Consider the following 24028-nt stretch of genomic DNA (forward strand, 5'->3'; position numbering starts at 1 on the left):
CTTTTGATATTATAAACATTGGGTTAACAACATTTAACAAGATCGTTAACCTAAAGGTTTCAAAACAACACTTACATGTAACGACTAACGATGACTTAACGACTCTGTTAAAATGTATATACATGTAGTGTTTTAATATGTATTCATACACTTTTGAAATACTTCAAGACACTTATCAAAATACTTCTACTTAACAAAAATGCTTACAATTACATCCTCGTTCAGTTTCATCAACAATTCTACTCGTATGCACCCGTATTCGTACTCGTACAATACACAGCTTTTAGATGTATGTACTATTGGTATATACACTCCAATGATCAGCTCTTAGCAGCCCATGTGAGTCACCTAACACATGTGGGAACCATCATTTGGCAACTAGCATGAAATATCTCATAAAATTACAAAAATATGAGTAATCATTCATGACTTATTTACATGAAAACAAAATTACATATCCTTTATATCTAATCCATACACCAACGACCAAAAACACCTACAAACACTTTCATTCTTCAATTTTCTTCATCTAATTGAACTCTCTCAAGTTCTATCTTCAAGTTCTAAGTGTTCTTCATAAATTCCAAAAGTTCTAGTTTCATAAAATCAAGAATACTTTCAAGTTTGCTAGCTCACTTCCAATCTTGTAAGGTGATCATCCAACCTCAAGAAATCTTTGTTTCTTACAGTAGGTTATCATTCTAATACAAGGTAATAATCATATTCAAACTTTGGTTCAATTTCTATAACTATAACAATCTTATTTCAAGTGATGATCTTACTTGAACTTGTTTTCGTGTCATGATTTTGCTTCAAGAACTTTGAGCCATCCAAGGATCCATTGAAGCTAGATCCATTTTTCTCTTTTCCAGTAGGTTCATCCAAGGAACTTAAGGTAGTAATGATGTTCATAACATCATTCGATTCATACATATAAAGCTATCTTATTCGAAGGTTTAAACTTGTAATCACTAGAACATAGTTTAGTTAATTCTAAACTTGTTCGCAAACAAAAGTTAATCCTTCTAACTTGACTTTTAAAATCAACTAAACACATGTTCTATATCTATATGATATGCTAACTTAATGATTTAAAACCTGGAAACACGAAAAACACCGTAAAACCGGATTTACGCCGTCGTAGTAACACCGCGGGCTGTTTTGGGTTAGTTAATTAAAAACTATGATAAACTTTGATTTAAAAGTTGTTATTCTGAGAAAATTATTTTTATTATGAACATGAAACTATATCCAAAAATTATGGTTAAACTCAAAGTGGAAGTATGTTTTCTAAAATGGTCATCTAGACGTCGTTCTTTCGACTGAAATGACTACCTTTACAAAAACGACTTGTAACTTATTTTTCCGACTAGAAACCTATACTTTTTTTGTTTAGATTCATAAAATAGAGTTCAATATGAAACCATAGCAATTTGATTCACTCAAAACGGATTTAAAATGAAGAAGTTATGGGTAAAACAAGATTGGATAATTTTTCTCATTTTAGCTACGTGAAAATTGGTAACAAATCTATTCCAACCATAACTTAATCAACTTGTATTATATATTATGTAATCTTGAGATACCATAGACACGTATACAATGTTTCGACCTATCATGTCGACACATCTATATATATTTCGGAACAACCATAGACACTCTATATGTGAATGTTGGAGTTAGCTATACAGGGTTGAGGTTGATTCCAAAATATATATAGTTTGAGTTGTGATCAATACTGAGATACGTATACACTGGGTCGTGGATTGATTCAAGATAATATTTATCGATTTATTTCTGTACATCTAACTGTGGACAACTAGTTGTAGGTTACTAACGAGGACAGCTGACTTAATAAACTTAAAACATCAAAATATATTAAAAGTGTTGTAAATATATTTTGAACATACTTTGATATATATGTATATATTGTTATAGGTTCGTGAATCAACCAGTGGCCAAGTCTTACTTCCCGACGAAGTAAAAATCTGTGAAAGTGAGTTATAGTCCCACTTTTAAAATCTAATCTTTTTGGGATGAGAATACATGCAGGTTTTATAAATGATTTACAAAATAGACACAAGTACGTGAAACTACATTCTATGGTTGAATTATCGAAATCGAATATGCCCCTTTTTATTAAGTCTGGTAATCTAAGAATTAGGGAACAGACACCCTAATTGACGCGAATCCTAAAGATAGATCTATTGGGCCTAACAAACCCCATCCAAAGTACTGGATGCTTTAGTACTTCGAAATTTATATCATATCCGAAGGGTGTCCCGGAATGATGGGGATATTCTTATATATGCATCTTGTTAATGTCGGTTACCAGGTGTTCACCATATGAATGATTTTTATCTCTATGTATGGGATGTGTATTGAAATATGAAATCTTGTGGTCTATTATTATGATTTGATATATATAGGTTAAACCTATAACTCACCAACATTTTTGTTGATGTTTTAAGCATGTTTATTCTCAGGTGATTATTAAGAGCTTCCGCTGTCGCATACTTAAATAAGGACGAGATTTGGAGTCCATGCTTGTATGATATTGTGTAAAAACTGCATTCAAGAAACTTATTTTGTTGTAACATATTTGTATTGTAAACCATTATGTAATGGTCGTGTGTAAACAGGATATTTTAGATTATCATTATTTGATAATCTACGTAAAGCTTTTTAAACCTTTATTGATGAAATAAAGGTTATGGTTTGTTTTAAAATGAATGCAGTCTTTGAAAAACGTCTCATATAGAGGTCAAAACCTCGCAACGAAATCAATTAATATGGAACGTTTTTAATCAATAAGAACGGGACATTTCAGTTGGTATCCGAGCATTGGTCTTAGAGAACCAGAACTTTGCATTAGTGTGTCTTATTGAGTTTGTTAGGATGCATTAGTGAGTCTGGACTTCGACCGTGTTTACTTGAAAAATGATTGCTTAACAAATTTTGTTGGAAACTATATATTTTTAACATGTGAATATTATGTGATATATTAATCTCTTAACGCGCTTGATATTATGTGATAGATGTCTACCTCTAGAACAAGTCCCATTGACTCACCTAATAATAATGAAGAGTCAAATGTAAATTGGAATGATTCGTGGACTGATTCACAAGTTCCCGAAGAGGAACCGGAAGAAGAGTCGGAACCAGAAGAAGAATCGGAACCGGAAGAAGAATCGGAACCGGATGAAGAAGTAGAAACGGTGGGGGAAATAATAAAACGGTTAAGTAAAAGAAAATCCTCAACCAACCGACTAAGGTTAATTATGGTCAATGGTGTTTCCGCCAAGGAAGCAAAATATTGGGAGGATTACAAATTCTCCGATGAATCGGATTCCGACGAGAATTCCGATGATGTTATAGAAATTACCCCAACTGAATTTAAAAAGGCAAAAGAAAATAATAAGGGAAAATGCATAAAAATAGAGAAATCTAATTCCAACCCCGATGAACTGTATATGTATCGTCAACCCCCGAAGTCCTTAAGTTGTAACAATGACCCGGGAACCTCTAAACCTCCAGGTTTTTCTAAACCAATGTGGACAACGACGGCTCGTATTAGGGGAACATCATATATCCCTAGAAACTTGGCAAAACGAACCAAAACCGAAGAAGAAGAAACGAGCGAGTCGGAATAAGATAGTTGTATTCGTGTGGTGTAATATATGGAATATAGTGTTCTTATGCTTTATGATATATGTAAAAATTGCTTGTATTAATAAGTATTTTTTTTATGAATCTAACTCTTGTCTATTTTACAGTTTAAAAACACAAAATGGATAGACAATCCAATATTTTAAGAGACCTACCCGGAGACATGATTGATGAAATCTTGTCTAGAGTCGGCCAGAATTCTTCGGCACAACTATTTAAGGCGAGATCAGTTTGTAAGACATTCAAAGAACGTTCCAAGAATGTCTTGGTTTATAAGAGACTTTCGTTTGAAAGATGGGGGATATCACATTGGGAAACCCATAAGTTACGATGTGTTTACTTTGACGCATATATTGCGGGGAACCCAAATGCTATTTTACGCAACGGGTTAAGAAATTATTTTGACTCAATATATCCGAATATTGGACTTCGTGATTTAGAAAAAGCGGCTAACATGCAACATAAAGAAGCATGTTATGCTTACGGATTAGTAATGTTCGCTTCTCACCAAAGTGAGAACAAGAACATCGGGCTACAACTATTAAACAAAACGTTTCCACAAGTGACGGAGTCGGTAATTGGGGTAAGAAATGAGGTTTTTAGATTATTACGGGACTGTTGGACATTACGTAACCCTCGTCCCTTTGATGACGTTACAACACGCTGTCTTATCAACGGCCATAACGGTTATGTTGCACAAGACCAAGGATGGGAAGTAGTCCTAGTAAAACCAGAATGCATGACTTGTTTCTGGACGTATGAATTACGTGTCTTTATTGCCTTTGCTGAACGACTTGTGTACTAGCTAGAATTGTCTTCACAACTATCTTGTATCAAAGTTATTGTGTGCTATATTTCATGCTTTATGTAAAATAAGCGGTATTGTAAGTTTGTAAAATATTGTATAAAAGTTTGAACGCGAAATATTATTATAATCAGTTTTTCATATAGAATTGTAGTAGTTGAATTGTATATTAGCTACTAAGTATGAACTTAACGGGTAGGTACTACCCGAATTTAAACTTATAAAACGCTAATATGAAGAAAAAGCTTTTATAAATGAGTTCATATTATGCTACGAAATACTATTAACTACTCTTAATATTCTGTATGATTAACTTGTTCCATTTAACTATTTTGAAGGAAATGGCACCGACTACTCGACACACCGTGAATATGAATGAAGAGGAATTCCGTACTTTTCTAGCTTCAAACATAGCCGCAGTACAGGCTGCGCTACATACCAACAATAACCTTGGATCTAGCAGTACAGGAAATCGTGTAGGATGCACCTACAAAGAATTCACTGCCTGCAAACCTTTGGAATTTGATGGAACCGAAGGACCGATCGGATTGAAACGGTGGACCGAGAAGGTTGAATCGGTGTTTGCCATAAGTAAGTGTACTGAAGAGGACAAAGTGAAGTACGCTACGCATACCTTCACAGGTTCTGCGTTAACATGGTGGAATACCTATCTAGAGCAAGTGGGACAAGATGATGCGTACGCACTACCGTGGTCAGCATTCAAGCACTTGATGAACGAGAAGTACCGTCCCAGAACCGAGGTCAATAAGCTCAAGACAGAACTTAGAGGGTTACGAACCCAAGGATTTGATATTACCACGTACGAAAGACGATTCACAGAATTGTGCCTATTGTGTCCGGGAGCATTCGAAGATGAGGAAGAGAAGATCGACGCATTTGTGAAAGGATTACCAGAAAGAATCCAAGAAGATATAAGTTCACACGAGCCCGCCTCCATACAACAGGCATGTAGAATGGCTCACAAACTAGTGAACCAGATTGAAGAAAGAATTAAAGAACAGACTGCTGAAGAGGCCAATGTGAAGCAAGTCAAAAGAAAGTGGGAGGAAAATGGTGATAAGAATCACCAATACAACAACAACAACAATCGCAACATCAATCGCAACTACAACAAACGGCCCAACAACAACAACAACAACAACAACAACAACAGCAACTACAACAATCATCCCAACAACAATAATAACCGCAACAACAACAACAATCAGAAGCAACTATGCCAAAGGTGTGAAAAGAATCACTCGGGGTTCTGCACCAAATTTTGCAACAAGTGTAAAAGAAATGGTCATAGCGCGGTGAAGTGTGAGGTCTACGGACCAGGGGTTAATAGAACGAAAGGAACAAATGGTGTCGGAACGAGTAATGGCGGAGCAAGTAGTGTCGGAGCAAGTTATGCCAATGTAGTTTGTTATAAATGTGGAAAACCAGGCCACATTATTAGAAATTGCCCGAACCAGGAGAACACGAATGGACAAGGCCGTGGAAGAGTTTTCAATATTAATGCGGTAGAGGCACAGGAAGACCCGGAGCTTGTTACGGGTACGTTTCTTATTGACAATAAATCTGCTTACGTTTTATTTGATTCGGGTGCGGATAGAAGCTATATGAGTAGAGATTTTTGTGCTAAATTAAGTTGTCCATTGACGCCTTTGGATAGTAAATTTTTACTCGAATTAGCAAATGGTAAATTAATTTCAGCAGATAATATATGTCGGAATCGAGAAATTAAACTAGTTAGCGAAACATTTAAGATTGATTTGATACCAGTAGAGTTAGGGAGTTTTGATGTGATAATCGGTATGGACTGGTTGAAAGAAGTGAAAGCAGAGATCGATTGTTACAAAAATGCAATTCGCATTATACGAGAAAAAGGAAAACCCTTAATGGTGTATGGAGAAAAGGGCAACACGAAGCTACATCTTATTAGTAATTTGAAGGCACAAAAACTAATAAGAAAAGGTTGCTATGCTGTTCTAGCACACGTCGAGAAAGTACAAACTGAAGAAAAGAGCATCAATGATGTTCCCATTGCAAAAGAATTTCCCGATGTATTTCCGAAAGAATTACCGGGATTACCCCCACATCGATCCGTTGAATTTCAAATAGATCTTGTACCAGGAGCTGCACCAATAGCTCGTGCTCCTTACAGACTCGCACCCAGCGAGATGAAAGAACTGCAAATCCAATTACAAGAACTTTTAGAGCGTGGTTTCATTCGACCAAGCACATCACCGTGGGGAGCTCCTGTTTTGTTTGTCAAGAAGAAAGATGGTACATTCAGGTTGTGTATCGACTACCGAGAGTTGAACAAACTTACCATCAAGAACCGCTACCCACTACCGAGAATCGACGACTTATTTGATCAACTACAAGGCTCGTCTGTTTATTCAAAGATTGACTTACGTTCCGGGTATCATCAAATGCGGGTGAAAGAAGATGATATTCCAAAGACTGCTTTCAGAACACGTTACGGTCATTACGAGTTTATGGTCATGCCGTTTGGTTTAACTAATGCACCAGCTGTGTTCATGGACCTTATGAACCGAGTGTGTGGACCATACCTTGACAAGTTTGTCATTGTTTTCATTGATGACATACTTATTTACTCAAAGAATGACCAAGAACACGGTGAACATTTGAGAAAGGTGTTAGAAGTATTGAGGAAGGAAGAATTGTACGCTAAGTTTTCAAAGTGTGCATTTTGGTTGGAAGAAGTTCAATTCCTCGGTCACATAGTGAACAAAGAAGGTATTAAGGTGGATCAGGCAAAGATAGAAACTGTTGAAAAGTGGGAAACCCCGAAAACTCCGAAACACATACGCCAGTTTTTAGGACTAGCTGGTTACTACAGAAGGTTCATCCAAGACTTTTCCAGAATAGCAAAACCCTTGACTGCATTAACGCATAAAGGGAAGAAATTTGAATGGAATGATGAACAAGAGAAAGCGTTTCAGTTATTGAAGAAAAAGCTAACTACGGCTCCTATATTGTCATTGCCTGAAGGGAATGATGATTTTGTGATTTATTGTGATGCATCAAAGCAAGGTCTCGGTTGTGTATTAATGCAACGAACGAAGGTGATTGCTTATGCGTCTAGACAATTGAAGATTCACGAACAAAATTATACGACGCATGATTTGGAATTAGGCGCGGTTGTTTTTGCATTAAAGACTTGGAGGCACTACTTATATGGGGTCAAAAGTATTATATATACCGACCACAAAAGTCTTCAACACATATTTAATCAGAAACAACTGAATATGAGGCAGCGTAGGTGGATTGAATTGTTGAATGATTACGACTTTGAGATTCGTTACCACCCGGGGAAGGCAAATGTGGTAGCCGATTCCTTGAGCAGGAAGGACAGAGAACCCATTCGAGTAAAATCTATGAATATAATGATTCATAATAACCTTACTACTCAAATAAAGGAGGCGCAACAAGGAGTTTTAAAAGAGAAAAATTTAAAGGATGAAATACCCAAAGGATCGGAGAAGCATCTTAATATTCGAGAAGACGGAACCCGGTATAGGGATGAAAGGATTTGGGTACCAAAATTTGGAGATATGAGAGAAATGGTACTTAGAGAAGCTCATAAAACCAGATACTCAATACATCCTGGAACGGGGAAGATGTACAAGGATCTCAAGAAACATTTTTGGTGGCCGGGTATGAAAGCCGATGTTGCTAAATACGTAGGAGAATGTTTGACGTGTTCTAAGGTCAAAGCTGAGCATCAGAAACCATCAGGTCTACTTCAACAACCCGAAATCCCGGAATGGAAATGGGAAAACATTACCATGGATTTCATCACTAAATTGCCAAGGACTGCAAGTGGTTTTGATACTATTTGGGTAATAGTTGATCGTCTCACCAAATCAGCACACTTCCTACCAATAAGAGAAGATGACAAGATGGAGAAGTTAGCACGACTGTATTTGAAGGAAGTCGTCTCCAGACATGGAATACCAATCTCTATTATCTCTGATAGGGATGGCAGATTTATTTCAAGATTCTGGCAGACATTACAGCAAGCATTAGGAACTCGTCTAGACATGAGTACTGCCTATCATCCACAAACTGATGGGCAGAGCGAAAGGACGATACAAACGCTTGAAGACATGCTACGAGCATGTGTTATTGATTTCGGAAACAGTTGGGATCGACATCTACCGTTAGCAGAATTTTCCTACAACAACAGCTACCATTCAAGCATTGAGATGGCGCCGTTTGAAGCACTTTATGGTAGAAAGTGCAGGTCTCCGATTTGTTGGAGTGAGGTGGGGGATAGACAGATTACGGGTCCGGAGATTATACAAGAAACTACCGAGAAGATCATCCAAATTCAACAACGGTTGAAAACCGCCCAAAGTCGACAAAAGAGCTACGCTGACATTAAAAGAAAAGATATAGAATTTGAAATTGGAGAGATGGTCATGCTTAAAGTTTCACCTTGGAAAGGCGTTGTTCGATTTGGTAAACGAGGGAAATTAAATCCAAGGTATATTGGACCATTCAAGATTATTGATCGTGTCGGACCAGTAGCTTACCGACTTGAGTTACCTCAACAACTCGCGGCTGTACATAACACTTTCCACGTCTCGAATTTGAAGAAATGTTTTGCTAAAGAAGATCTCACTATTCCGTTAGATGAAATCCAAATCAACGAAAAACTCCAATTCATCGAAGAACCCGTCGAAATAATGGATCGTGAGGTTAAAAGACTTAAGCAAAACAAGATACCAATTGTTAAGGTTCGATGGAATGCTCGTAGAGGACCCGAGTTCACCTGGGAGCGTGAAGATCAGATGAAGAAGAAATACCCGCATCTATTTCCAGAAGATTCGTCAACACCTTCAACAGCTTAAAATTTCGGGACGAAATTTATTTAACGGGTAGGTACTGTAGTGACCCGAACTTTTCCATGTTTATATATATTAATTGAGATTGATGTTTACATGATTAAATGTTTCCAACATGTTAAGCAATCAAACTTGTTAAGACTTGATTAATTGAAATATGTTTCATATAGACAATTGACCACCCAAGTTGACCGGTGATTCACGAACGTTAAAACTTGTAAAAAAACTATATGATGACATATATATGGTTATATATATAGTTAACATGATATTATGATAAGTAAACATATCATTAATTATATTAACAATGAACTACATATGTAAAAACAAGACTACTAACTTAATGATTTTGAAACGAGACATATATGTAACGTTTATCGTTGTAACGACATTTAATGTATATATATCATATTAAGAGATATTCGTACATCATAATATCATGATAATATAATAATTTAAAATCTCTTTTGATATTATAAACATTGGGTTAACAACATTTAACAAGATCGTTAACCTAAAGGTTTCAAAACAACACTTACATGTAACGACTAACGATGACTTAACGACTCTGTTAAAATGTATATACATGTAGTGTTTTAATATGTATTCATACACTTTTGAAATACTTCAAGACACTTATCAAAATACTTCTACTTAACAAAAATGCTTACAATTACATCCTCGTTCAGTTTCATCAACAATTCTACTCGTATGCACCCGTATTCGTACTCGTACAATACACAGCTTTTAGATGTATGTACTATTGGTATATACACTCCAATGATCAGCTCTTAGCAGCCCATGTGAGTCACCTAACACATGTGGGAACCATCATTTGGCAACTAGCATGAAATATCTCATAAAATTACAAAAATATGAGTAATCATTCATGACTTATTTACATGAAAACAAAATTACATATCCTTTATATCTAATCCATACACCAACGACCAAAAACACCTACAAACACTTTCATTCTTCAATTTTCTTCATCTAATTGAACTCTCTCAAGTTCTATCTTCAAGTTCTAAGTGTTCTTCATAAATTCCAAAAGTTCTAGTTTCATAAAATCAAGAATACTTTCAAGTTTGCTAGCTCACTTCCAATCTTGTAAGGTGATCATCCAACCTCAAGAAATCTTTGTTTCTTACAGTAGGTTATCATTCTAATACAAGGTAATAATCATATTCAAACTTTGGTTCAATTTCTATAACTATAACAATCTTATTTCAAGTGATGATCTTACTTGAACTTGTTTTCGTGTCATGATTTTGCTTCAAGAACTTTGAGCCATCCAAGGATCCATTGAAGCTAGATCCATTTTTCTCTTTTCCAGTAGGTTCATCCAAGGAACTTAAGGTAGTAATGATGTTCATAACATCATTCGATTCATACATATAAAGCTATCTTATTCGAAGGTTTAAACTTGTAATCACTAGAACATAGTTTAGTTAATTCTAAACTTGTTCGCAAACAAAAGTTAATCCTTCTAACTTGACTTTTAAAATCAACTAAACACATGTTCTATATCTATATGATATGCTAACTTAATGATTTAAAACCTGGAAACACGAAAAACACCGTAAAACCGGATTTACGCCGTCGTAGTAACACCGCGGGCTGTTTTGGGTTAGTTAATTAAAAACTATGATAAACTTTGATTTAAAAGTTGTTATTCTGAGAAAATTATTTTTATTATGAACATGAAACTATATCCAAAAATTATGGTTAAACTCAAAGTGGAAGTATGTTTTCTAAAATGGTCATCTAGACGTCGTTCTTTCGACTGAAATGACTACCTTTACAAAAACGACTTGTAACTTATTTTTCCGACTAGAAACCTATACTTTTTTTGTTTAGATTCATAAAATAGAGTTCAATATGAAACCATAGCAATTTGATTCACTCAAAACGGATTTAAAATGAAGAAGTTATGGGTAAAACAAGATTGGATAATTTTTCTCATTTTAGCTACGTGAAAATTGGTAACAAATCTATTCCAACCATAACTTAATCAACTTGTATTATATATTATGTAATCTTGAGATACCATAGACACGTATACAATGTTTCGACCTATCATGTCGACACATCTATATATATTTCGGAACAACCATAGACACTCTATATGTGAATGTTGGAGTTAGCTATACAGGGTTGAGGTTGATTCCAAAATATATATAGTTTGAGTTGTGATCAATACTGAGATACGTATACACTGGGTCGTGGATTGATTCAAGATAATATTTATCGATTTATTTCTGTACATCTAACTGTGGACAACTAGTTGTAGGTTACTAACGAGGACAGCTGACTTAATAAACTTAAAACATCAAAATATATTAAAAGTGTTGTAAATATATTTTGAACATACTTTGATATATATGTATATATTGTTATAGGTTCGTGAATCAACCAGTGGCCAAGTCTTACTTCCCGACGAAGTAAAAATCTGTGAAAGTGAGTTATAGTCCCACTTTTAAAATCTAATCTTTTTGGGATGAGAATACATGCAGGTTTTATAAATGATTTACAAAATAGACACAAGTACGTGAAACTACATTCTATGGTTGAATTATCGAAATCGAATATGCCCCTTTTTATTAAGTCTGGTAATCTAAGAATTAGGGAACAGACACCCTAATTGACGCGAATCCTAAAGATAGATCTATTGGGCCTAACAAACCCCATCCAAAGTACTGGATGCTTTAGTACTTCGAAATTTATATCATATCCGAAGGGTGTCCCGGAATGATGGGGATATTCTTATATATGCATCTTGTTAATGTCGGTTACCAGGTGTTCACCATATGAATGATTTTTATCTCTATGTATGGGATGTGTATTGAAATATGAAATCTTGTGGTCTATTATTATGATTTGATATATATAGGTTAAACCTATAACTCACCAACATTTTTGTTGATGTTTTAAGCATGTTTATTCTCAGGTGATTATTAAGAGCTTCCGCTGTCGCATACTTAAATAAGGACGAGATTTGGAGTCCATGCTTGTATGATATTGTGTAAAAACTGCATTCAAGAAACTTATTTTGTTGTAACATATTTGTATTGTAAACCATTATGTAATGGTCGTGTGTAAACAGGATATTTTAGATTATCATTATTTGATAATCTACGTAAAGCTTTTTAAACCTTTATTGATGAAATAAAGGTTATGGTTTGTTTTAAAATGAATGCAGTCTTTGAAAAACGTCTCATATAGAGGTCAAAACCTCGCAACGAAATCAATTAATATGGAACGTTTTTAATCAATAAGAACGGGACATTTCACATATTTCCTCGGCCCTATTTGGGGGTATGACAATAGACGCTATACCCCTTTCGTGTTTCTTTTCGTGGTGTTGTGGCTCATGGGTTTTAAGAATGCTCTGCAGACATCCGTTGATAATTTTCAATCCCCGTGAGGTTATTCAACTTTTGGTTGGGTTACTCATCGAGTTCTGTTTTTATCATTTTTACTTAGCAATGTGTTTGTAACGTTATGGTACTTCTAGATATAGTTAGGGTGACTCCTAGTTCGGCTTAGATGCGATTTGTGATGCATGTTGCCATTGGATACAATTGGATATATGTCGTTATCGAGTATTCGAAGACGTTTCCGCTCCCACTTAGGTTGGGTGAACTTGTTTGAGGAGTTTCAGTTTTAGTTGCATGTGTTAGTTTTGATTGGATTGTATATGTGTAATGTCATGAGTTGTGATAGAGTTTAGCTTCAATTGTTGATCAAATAGATTGTTGAATCTATATTTCACACGTTATTAGTTCTAACTCAAAGTTATACTCAACATTAAATCTTTTTTATCTAATATAATTCAATTTCAGTTTGTTATCAAAAAGAAATATAAATAAATAATATATTTGCAAAAGTAAAATTTAAAGCAATTGACGAAGGCGTGACAAAACTTTTAATAGTAGAGCTCCTTGATGGAATTATAACATTATTTGAATATTTTAGGAGAATACAATAATAAAAATAATAATAATTATTTTAGGTAATCCGAGTGAGGTCGCTGCCCCAATACTCATGAAGAAATTGGCAGATGTTTATTTCACAAAGGTTACCGCTTCTGCAGAATCCACTTTTTCGTTATCTCCCCGACAATTAGCCTTATGGAAATCACAGCAGAGTGATCACACCTCTGCTTGGCTAAGGGCAGTCCCTATTTTGGGGTTGGGTCTGACGATGAACACAAAGACTTACCGATGTGTGTTGTGCTACCGGTTAGGTGTTCCATTGTTCTCTATCTCGACGGCATGTTCTGCCTGTTCAAGGGTTTTTACTGGGGATATTTTCGGGGATCACGCGGTGTCTTGTGCTGGTATGGTGGGTATTAAGCATCGACATAATATTGTCCGGGATTCCCTTGTTGATGTTTGTTATCGATCTGGGATTTCAGCGAGAAAGGAGGTTGACATTGGGTTGTCTGGAGGGAACGACAGGGCCCTCAGACCTGCAGATGTGTTACTTTATTCCTGGGATTGTGGTCGCGATGTTTGTGTTGACTTGACAGGGTCTTCTCCTTTGACACAGTCTGGGCTTTCTGACTTTGTCCCTGGACGTGCTGTGATTAATGCGGCTCGTCGGAAGCGGGTCAAGTACGAATCTAGTTGTCTGGCGATTGGTTATGGTTTCATTCCTTTCTCATTTTCTTCCCTTGGGGAATTAGAGAAGGAGGCTGTTTCTTTGCTAAAGCGGGTTCAGAAGAGTTCGATGGCGCAAGATATTGGTGCCGGTGCTGCTGCTCATATTTTTACTAGGATAGGTTTTGCTATTGCTAGAGGTGTGGGGGCCCAGATTGTCTCTAGGCTTCCCACTAATTTTTTGTAAGTTTTAAAACTTTTAAGTTTATTATAATAATAATAATAATAATAATAATAATAATAATAATAATAATAATAATAATGATACCATCATGTCTTAGCTAGTCTTTGAAATTAGTTGGCTTAGATTAGATATAATGCTTATTTAATCAAATCTTTAATCTCTATATCATATGATGTTGTATAATATGGAGTATAGTATTTAGTATTTTAAACTTAAAAATTAAAATAAAATAAATTTATATATATAAAAGAAAGAGAGAAAGAACAATTAATTTTTTTGTTAATGACATAGAATTTTAAATGTAAAAATTAAATTAAAATAAATTAAATTTATATAAATAAAAGAAAGAGAGAAAGAAAGAAAAGTAATTAATTTCTTGTCGATGACATTGTTCATATGTTATAATTTGATTTTCGAGTTAAGATATTGATAGAGTTCACTCGAACAAGTTACCGACTTACTCGAACTTGCGAGATAGAGGCGTAGCCATAGTAATCTAAAGACTATTAGTTTTTAATTTTGATCGAATCTACTTACATATTACAATATTACATTACAATCTATGTAATTTAAAGACTCAAAATTATCGCAACTTTATTGCTTCTAAATTGATAATTGAACAATCTCTCTCTCTCTCTCTCTCTCTCTCTCTCTCTCTATATATATATATATATATATATATATATATATATATATATATATATATATATATATATATATATATATATATATATATAGTGGTAGGATCCAGAGGGAAGTAACCAATCGGGGGGAAGCAAAACCTTTTTTTTTCTCCTTTTTTTGAAAAAACTTTGTTCACGAACATTATAGATGAGATGAAAATATGAACATTTAGTAGAGAAACTTTGTGATAAATGTTTTTATTTTGGCGGGAAAACGCTCGAAGAAGTAATATATGACAATTATCGTGTTTTTCGAGCGTATGTTGAGGTTTTAGCTATTGGGGTTTAGATATTAGGGTTTAGATATTAGGGTTTAGAAATTTAGGGTTTAGATTTAGAGTTTAGATTGAGTTTTTAACACGAACGGTTTAGAGTTTAGGGTTTAGGGTTTGGTGTTTTAGGTTTATGGAATAAACCCAAAACACCAAACCCTAAACCCTAAACTCTAAATCGGGCTAAATTTTACTTCACAAAACATGAAGAAAAAAAACGTTCATATTCTTCACGAACAATATTATCTTGAATGTTATTTTTATCGATCGTTTTCCCGCCTAAATAATAAAATTCATCACGAAGTGTCTCTTCTAAATGTTCATATTTTCGTGTGATCTTGATGCCGGAAAAAAAAATTCCAAAAGAAACGAATTTTTTTTTTTTTTGCTTCCCCCCGATTGGTTACTTCTCCATTGATCCTACCCCTATATATATATATATATAAAGACCACAAGACACTCAAAACTTTCAACAACTTTAGATGTACTTGTTTACGACTGAACTATTAAATTAAAAGTAAATACGAAATTAATACATAAAATAATATAATACTGTACTATATAACATCCATATATGTAAAAGAAAAAAGACGTTTGACCTTATATAGTCAAAATAAGAGAGTCAAATGTCAAAATCAATGATGCGACATTTAGCGATATAAAGAATCTAGACCGTCCAGATCACTGATCGTAAGTTCCTTATATCGACGATGTCACATCTTTTTTATATTTCGGTAGTCTCTATCACATGTAATCTTAAGCAAAACCTCCTTTGTTATTTCCGCATTTTGTCTTGTATTTTTTTTCTTACGTTACTATAACAACTACTTCGTTGACCTGTAATACGAAGACAATAAACCTTATAAATTTTGATTTTCGTAATTTTATTATATATATATATATATATATATATATATATATATATATATATATATATATATATATATATATATATATATATATATATATATATATATATATATATATATATATATATATATATATATATATAATAAAATTACGAAAATCAAAATTTATAAGGTTTATTGTCTTCGTATTACAGGTCAACGAAGTAGTTGTTATAGTAACGTAAGAAAAAAAATACAAGACAAAATGCGGAAATAACAAAGGAGGTTTTGCTTAAGATTACATGTGATAGAGACTACCGAAATATAAAAAAGATGTGACATCGTCGATATAAGGAACTTACGATCAGTGATCTGGACGGTCTAGATTCTTTATATCGCTAAATGTCGCATCATTGATTTTGACATTTGACTCTCTTATTTTGACTATATAAGGTCAAACGTCTTTTTTCTTTTACATATATGGATGTTATATAGTACAGTATTATATTATTTTATGTATTAATTTCGTATTTACTTTTAATTTAATAGTTCAGTCGTAAACAAGTACATCTAAAGTTGTTGAAAGTTTTGAGTGTCTTGTGGTCTTTATAATATGTTTTTTTTTTTTTTTTTTTCGAAAATATTAATATATATATATATATATATATATATATATATATATATATATATATATATATATATATATATATATAGATCAGAAGATCCGGTGGTGTACATTGGAGTTACATTGATTGTGAGTACTTGGTCACACACGACCAAAATTCATTGACAAACGCTCACAAAACGAGCGTCGTTGAAATTGAAATTGAAAAAGAGATTACATATAAAACCACCAATCCTAAGTCTAACACAAATACATAAACCCGATCCCGTATTCACAACCGCAACATCATTCCTCAGAAGCCGCGTACCCAAACCAAACACCGGGCAACCCAAGAACGCCTAACCCGAGGCCTATTTGCCGAAGTCAACAACGCCGGCAACAACATCAAGCCCATAAAAGACTCAACGACGGAAAAAATGGAATGAAAGACCCAAATAAGCAGCAACCGAACATAAACAAAAACAGAAACGAACCATATAAGGACCAGTCATCTCCGCCAATTTTTCTAAGGACATATACAGACCCCGGACTCAAGCAGTCAACCAAACGAACCATATAATATGTTTTGTTAAGACCGTTTTATTAAATGCGGATATTTTATGGAAAAAGCATTGAACGATTTATTTGGTTAAAAAGGTTACTGAAATTTATATAGATATTTCAAATTGCAGAACGGTTGGTTGTTTTGAAAAGTCATTCACTTACCAGTCAAAGTCAAGGTACTTGGTTTAATTTGCTCCTTAAATTTGCTGACGTACAATTAATTTTTATGTGTAAATTTTAATAGGTTAAAAGCAGTAAAATTATACACCTTACATTTGGTAATTATATTAAAGGAGTACTAGTTTATAACCCGCGCATTCGCGAGACTTTAGCATAAATCAATGTTAAATTAAATATATTTTTTTACACGATATGTATATCAATAAAATCAAAACAAAATTACGCGCTTGGTCTATAAAGTTGTTTTAAACTTGCATGTATGAATCTACAGCTTTGATGATATATATATATATATATATATATATATATATATATATATATATATATATATATATATATATATATATATATATATATATATATTAATTTTGTAAATTATATAAATCAATCATAAGTTGTTATTAATTGTGTATAGGTATGCCACCCGTGAACGACATACAAACCCCTTATATAAACGACACGCCCAATTTTTTTTTATTTACTTGGCAGGTTGGTTCGCCCGTCAACTGATTAATTTTTAGCCACTTCTCATAACCCGCATATACCAACGACCCGCAAGTTATAAAAGTATATAATCTAACTAATTAAAAAAGCTAATACAACAACAAAACTAAGAAATATATCGAGAGTGTTCAAAATTATAAGTATAATAATGTGTAAAAGATGTAAGTATGAGGGTTAACGGGTACACCTCGAGTTATTAATGGAGAACACGGATTCACGAGTTTGATTTACCCCGCATCGAGCTTGATATATCATGACTCTCCCACGACGTTGATAGATAAATTATTTACCCAACCTGTACCAATGTATAAAGTATTTTATCAAATATAATTTTAATTATTAACCTAATAGTAATACAACAACAACAACAACATTACCCAATCCAACGAAAGTGGGGTATGGGGGAGGTGAGTGTAGACAATCATTCCTCGCACCCTAGATTAGAAGGAAGTCACTACTCCACCCGCGGGTATAGAACCGGCGCCTAGATAAGGTCGTCCCTCCCTCTACTCTAGCGCAAAAGAGATTGCTTCCTAAAGGATCTCCGGCCCGAAGAGCTCATAAGAACGAAATAGACAGGGCAAATGATACGTACCTGTACGAGTAATGAGCGCCTAGCAAGAAGCAACCATACACAGTAACCATAAAGGGGACACATATAGCAGTAATGCACAACAGTAGGGCAAAGAGCATGAATAAAATAGTGCACATAACCATTTAATTTCAGGTAGACATACAGACAAACAAGATATATACATATACATATACGCACCCACACAGACACACACATCGATGTATATATACCACACGAAAGCATGAAAAAAAAAAAAAAAAACTCATGCTTAAACATAAATACATATAGATACATTCGTAGATATATATACCTAGGTACAGATACAAGACAGACAAACCTACATACACCAATACATGCACTTAGATACATAGATACATATATATAGAGATACAAACATATACATCGGTACATATATATAGCCTAAAAACATATACATAGATACAAAGGCATATAAACCATGTAGAGGGGTATAAATAGTGTGGTTATTGAATATCTGGTTATAGTTATATATGTAGTTGTATAATAAAAGTAACTAACACAATGAAAAAAAAAAAAAAAAAAAAAAAAAAACCTACTCAATAATTCTAATTCTACTCCTCCACAGGCTCCTATCAGAAGTCATGTCCTCCGTCAGTAGGAGCTCTTTCATGTCAAGCTTCAATCTATCCTCCATCCTACGTCTAGGTCTACCCCTTCTCCTTACGCCGCCAACGGCGAGGGTCTCGACTCTCCTAACTGGGGCTAAAAGTGGGCGCCTCCTAACATGCCCAAACCATCTAAGTCGTCCTTCCCTAAGTTTGTTGATGATGTTCCCAACTTCCAATTTCTCTCTAAAAACTCCATTTGGTATCATATCTAGCATGGTCTTACCACACGTCCATCTAAGCATCCTCATTTCTGCCACCTCCATCCTCCTCTCTTGGGCCTTCGTCATTGGCCAACACTCTGATCCGTACAACATGGCTGGTCTAATTGCCACCTTAAAGAATTTACCTTTCAGTTTAAGTGGGACCTTCTTGTCGCACAACACCCCTTTCGTAGCCCTCCACTTCAACCATCCTACTCGTATACGATGCGTCACATCCTCATCTATCCTTCCCGAAATGTGGAGCATCGAGCCTAAATATCTAAAGGACTCTTGCGGGGGTAGAATCTGATCCCCAATTCTGATATCCACTATATCGTCGTGTTCCTCTTCGCCCCCTTGAAATCGCATCTAAGGTACTCCGATTTAAGTCTGCTAATCCGTAGGCCATTTGATTCTAAGGCGATCCTCCATTGCTCTAGCCTCCTGTTAAGCTCATCCTGAGAATCCGAGACTAATACAATATCGTCGGCGAAAATCAGGCACCATGGGATGTTGTCTTGTATCCTATGAGTCAACTCGTCTAGGAACAAAGCGAAAAGATAAGGGCTAAGGGCAGATCCCTGATGTAAACCAACCTCTACCGGGAAAAACTCTGTGTTTCCTACCGTCGTACGTACACGAGTCTTCGCCCCCTCGTACATATCTCTAATAGATCTTATATATCTACTTGGGACTCCCCTAGCATTAAGAGTCTTCCAAATCAGCTCACGCGGGACACAGTCATAAGCTTTTTCCAAGTCTAAGAACGCCATGTGTAGGTTCTTTTGCTTTTCCCTATACTTCTCCATAAGGCTTCTAACTATGTGAATCGCTTCCATCGACGAGCGTCCTGGCATGAAGCCGAATTGGTTCTCTGAAACCTTTGTCTCGCGTCTGAGCCTCGTCTCGATCACTCTTTCCCAAAGCTTCATAGTATGACTGAGTAACTTTATGCCTCTATAGTTACTACATAATTGTGCATCTCCCTTGTTCTTGTAAATGGGAATAACCTCACTGAGTCTCCATTCCATAGGCATATTTGCGCTTCTAAACGTCGTGTTGAAAAGGTTTGTCAACCATCTAACCCCGTCACCTCCTAGGCACTTCCACGCCTCAATCGGAATTTGGTCTGGTCCTACTGCTTTGTTTCTCCCCATCTTTCGTAGGGCCAATCTAACTTCCTCCTGATTAATCCTCGTGCAGAAACAGTTGTTTTGAAACTCCTGAACCTCGTGGGGTTCACCGTTCCGCTCTGGTCTTCCCCTACCGAAAAGGGATGCAAAATATTCTTCCCATCTTTTCCTAATAAGGTCTTCTCTCACTATACTTTGCCCTGCTACATCCTTGATATATTTGATGTTACCTAAGTCCCTCCTTCCTCGCTCCCTAGCTTTGGCTATCCTATATATGTCATTAGCTCCCTCTTTAGAGTCTAGTTTTCTATACAAGTCTTCATATGCTTTGTCTTTTGCAATTGCTACGGCCTTCTTAGCTTCTCTCTTAGCTTCTTTATATCTTTCTTCTACCCAAGAGTAATGAGCTCCCTAAACCTCGTCTGCTTTAACGCGACTTTCGATTGGACATCGTCACTAAGCCACCACGACTCTCTTCTACTCTTATGGGCTCTCGATGTCCCTATAGCCACTCCTAAGGTCTCTTTTGCCACATCTCTGATAGTGGACGCCATGCGATTCCATATCTGGTCTGCGTCCGTAGGGGCAACGTAATCCTCTTCTACACTCAATCTATTAACAACAATCGCTCTAAAAGTCTCCGCATTCGCTCCATAGAGGTTCTTCCAAAGGATTCTAGGTTGTACAGCCCTAGCCCTCCTGCCAACTCTTCCCCTAGTGACTAGGTCCATGACCAACAATCTGTGCTGGGAGGAGCACGTCAAAGCTGGAAGGACCTTACAGTCCTTACATGTCCTAAGTTCCCCTTTACGAAGAAGCAAAAAGTCAATCTGGGTGCTGCGACCCCCGCTATGGAATGTGGCTAACTGAGCATCCCTCTTCTTGAAGAAAGAGTTTGCTACCACCAACTCGTGGGCAATGGCAAACTCAAGAATTGAGCGCCCCTCTTCATTTCTAGGACCAAACCCAAAGCCACCATGGGCTCCCTCATAACCTTCTGCCTCCACTCCTATATGTCCATTCAGATCATCACCTATAATCAGTCGATGGTCGGCTGGGCACCCCCTCACCACCTCATCTAACAATTCCCAAAAACTCTTCTTTTCCGCATCACCTAAACCCGCATGAGGTGCGTATGCACTAATGACCGTGAAAGTCTCCTCCTTAATAATTAAACTAACCGACATAATCCTATCGCTAAACCTGCCCACGTCAACAACGTTATCTTTATGTAGTTTTCCTAAAAAGATACCTACCCCGTTTCGTGCTATCCTAGAACCCGAGTACCACAACTTATAGTCCTGAATCTCTATCGCCTCTTCACCCTTCCATCTAGTCTCTTGAACACACACTATGTCTACCTTACTCTTAAGAAAGGTATCAACGAGCTCAATCCTCTTACCAGTCAAGGTTCCTATATTCAAACTACCCACTCTAATCCTACCAACGGTGGCTACCCTACAACCTCCTCTAACCCCTCTAGGCCTACCCGCCCCTAAAACAGGAGAACATGACCTCAAGTGACCATAACTATGCGAAGGATCTATGTTACTTTGTGCACTAAAAAGATGACCAAGTACAAGCTAAACAATATGAATAAGATAAATTCGTATAAATTGTAAATTATAATATTTAGAACTAAAAAAAGGATATATAAATGTAAGTTATACTATAATATAAATTACAACTAGGCGGCATATCAATAAAAGAATAATATATAATCCAATATAGTCAAATAGGAGAGAAAAAAAAGGAAAAAAATATATATATATGTATATATAAGAAGAATTTATACCCAATGGAAAATACTTAATAAATTTATAAAAAAAATCTATTAGATGGAAACTTAATATACTATAGCTACAAAAATATTACTCTTAATTCGGGGAAAGCACAGGTTGTAAAGGCGTAAAAAAAAAGAAAAAGACAAACAGCATAAAAGTTTAAGTTATGAAAACCAAATAGAAATTGTACAGTAAGGTTGGCTACAGAAAAGTTAGGTTATGGAGAAGAGAAATTTAAGGGTCAGAGAACATAAACACAGCCTTATGAGGATGAAGGAGGAGTTCCGGCAGCAGCGGCTCCCGACGGCAAAGAAGTAGCAGCGGCTCCGTTATATTACCTGCGAAAAAAAAAAAAAAAAAACGGGAACTATTCCGGCGATCTGAGAGGCGGCGCGTGGTGGCGCGTTGCGAGAGGTTTGCCGGCGAAAGTTATACTCTCAGGTTCGGAAAATTCCTGCGATTTTGATGGTGCCGGTGACGGTTTCTAATTTGATCCAAGCTAAGAGCAATTTAAGTTTAAATGTAATAGGTGGTTGTTTGCTTTTTGGGGTGGAGCAAGGCAGAGAGAAAGAGACGTTCCTATGTTAAGAATAATTTTCAAATGATTCATATGTTAATTTAAGATGTTAACTTATAAATTATATTATATACGGAGTATTATATAATAATAATAGTTATAAATATCCAAATATAAATAAATAAATAGAAATAATTGTGTCGTTGGTCCCTCCATTTTACCCCAAAAAGCTAACAGCGTCCCTCAAGTTTTTTTTTGGCTTTCAACGTCACTCTATTATCACCTTTTTTGATTACGCGTCCCTCCCTCTATTATCATCTTTTTTGATTACGCGTCCCTCTAAATTCGTCTTTTTACTCTTTTTTTCAATAAAATCGAGGGACCACCAACGCAAAAAATGAAAAATCTTATCTTTTTACTCATTTCTTTCCGTTTTTATTTCACTTTCCCCAAATTGTCTTCAATCAAAGCCTCGTAATTACAGCATGTGTGCACTACAACTCATAATTATTCTTCTTATATATTATGAAATAGACAAAATACGTAAACCGTGATTTACCATAACCATCCTTTGTATCGCCAAATCTGCTACGACGGCCAATCGGAGCTCCACATCAAATATATTAGGGTTTATCATCACCTTCTTTAAAATAAATATGTTGATGATGAATGGCAATGAAGATGATAAGCAACCACCCACCATCAGATGTAGTCCAACCGCCCACCGTCAGATCCAACCGCCCACGCCTCTGATTATAATGCTTGTTAAAGTGATGAAGAATAATTAGAGTTTTGGTGAAATGGGGATTTAGGGGAAATTAAGAGTGATTTTTGGTTTTTAAAGTTCAAATTTATTGCTTGATTTGTTTTAGCGTTTAGGGATATATGAAATTTATAGATACTGATTAGTGAGATTGCCTGATTGTGTTTGATTTAGGGTCGGTTATATTGATGGGTTTTGAAAAAAGTAAAGAAGAAAGGGACTATTTGTTATATTGTAGGTGCATGAACTATCCATATATAGTGATTATATAATAATTATATAAAATAAAATATAAATAGAAATAATAAATATATAGATAAAAAATATATAAATTATAAGATTTTTCATTTTTTGCGCCGGTGGTCCCTCAATTTTAGTAAAGAAAAAAAGATGAATTTACCCTCACATGCAAGACACATGGCATGACTTAACGGACTTTTATTAACAGAAAGTTGACGGAGGGACGCGTAATCAAAAAAGGTGATAATAGAGGGACGCTGAAAGCAAAAAAAAAAAACTTGAGGGACGCTGTTAGCTTTTTGGGGTAAAA

General features: G+C 35.4%; 1 protein-coding gene across 1 annotated transcript in view; it reads right to left on the reverse strand.

The window, feature by feature from the left end:
- Positions 1–23418, reverse strand: part of LOC139869268 (uncharacterized) — a 35832-nt gene extending 12414 nt beyond the window's left edge. The window contains exons 1-3 of the mRNA XM_071857585.1: positions 23275–23418; positions 20808–21997; positions 20367–20682 (exon numbers count right to left, since the gene is read on the reverse strand). Coding sequence (XP_071713686.1) covers positions 20367–20682; positions 20808–21997; positions 23275–23418 — 1650 coding nt within the window. The remainder of the gene's footprint in view (positions 1–20366; positions 20683–20807; positions 21998–23274) is intronic.
- Between the last annotated feature and the right edge of the window lie 610 nt (positions 23419–24028).

The sequence above is a fragment of the Rutidosis leptorrhynchoides genome, chromosome 9 (assembly GCF_046630445.1).
Source record: "Rutidosis leptorrhynchoides isolate AG116_Rl617_1_P2 chromosome 9, CSIRO_AGI_Rlap_v1, whole genome shotgun sequence".
Classification (NCBI taxonomy): Eukaryota; Viridiplantae; Streptophyta; class Magnoliopsida; order Asterales; family Asteraceae; genus Rutidosis; species Rutidosis leptorrhynchoides.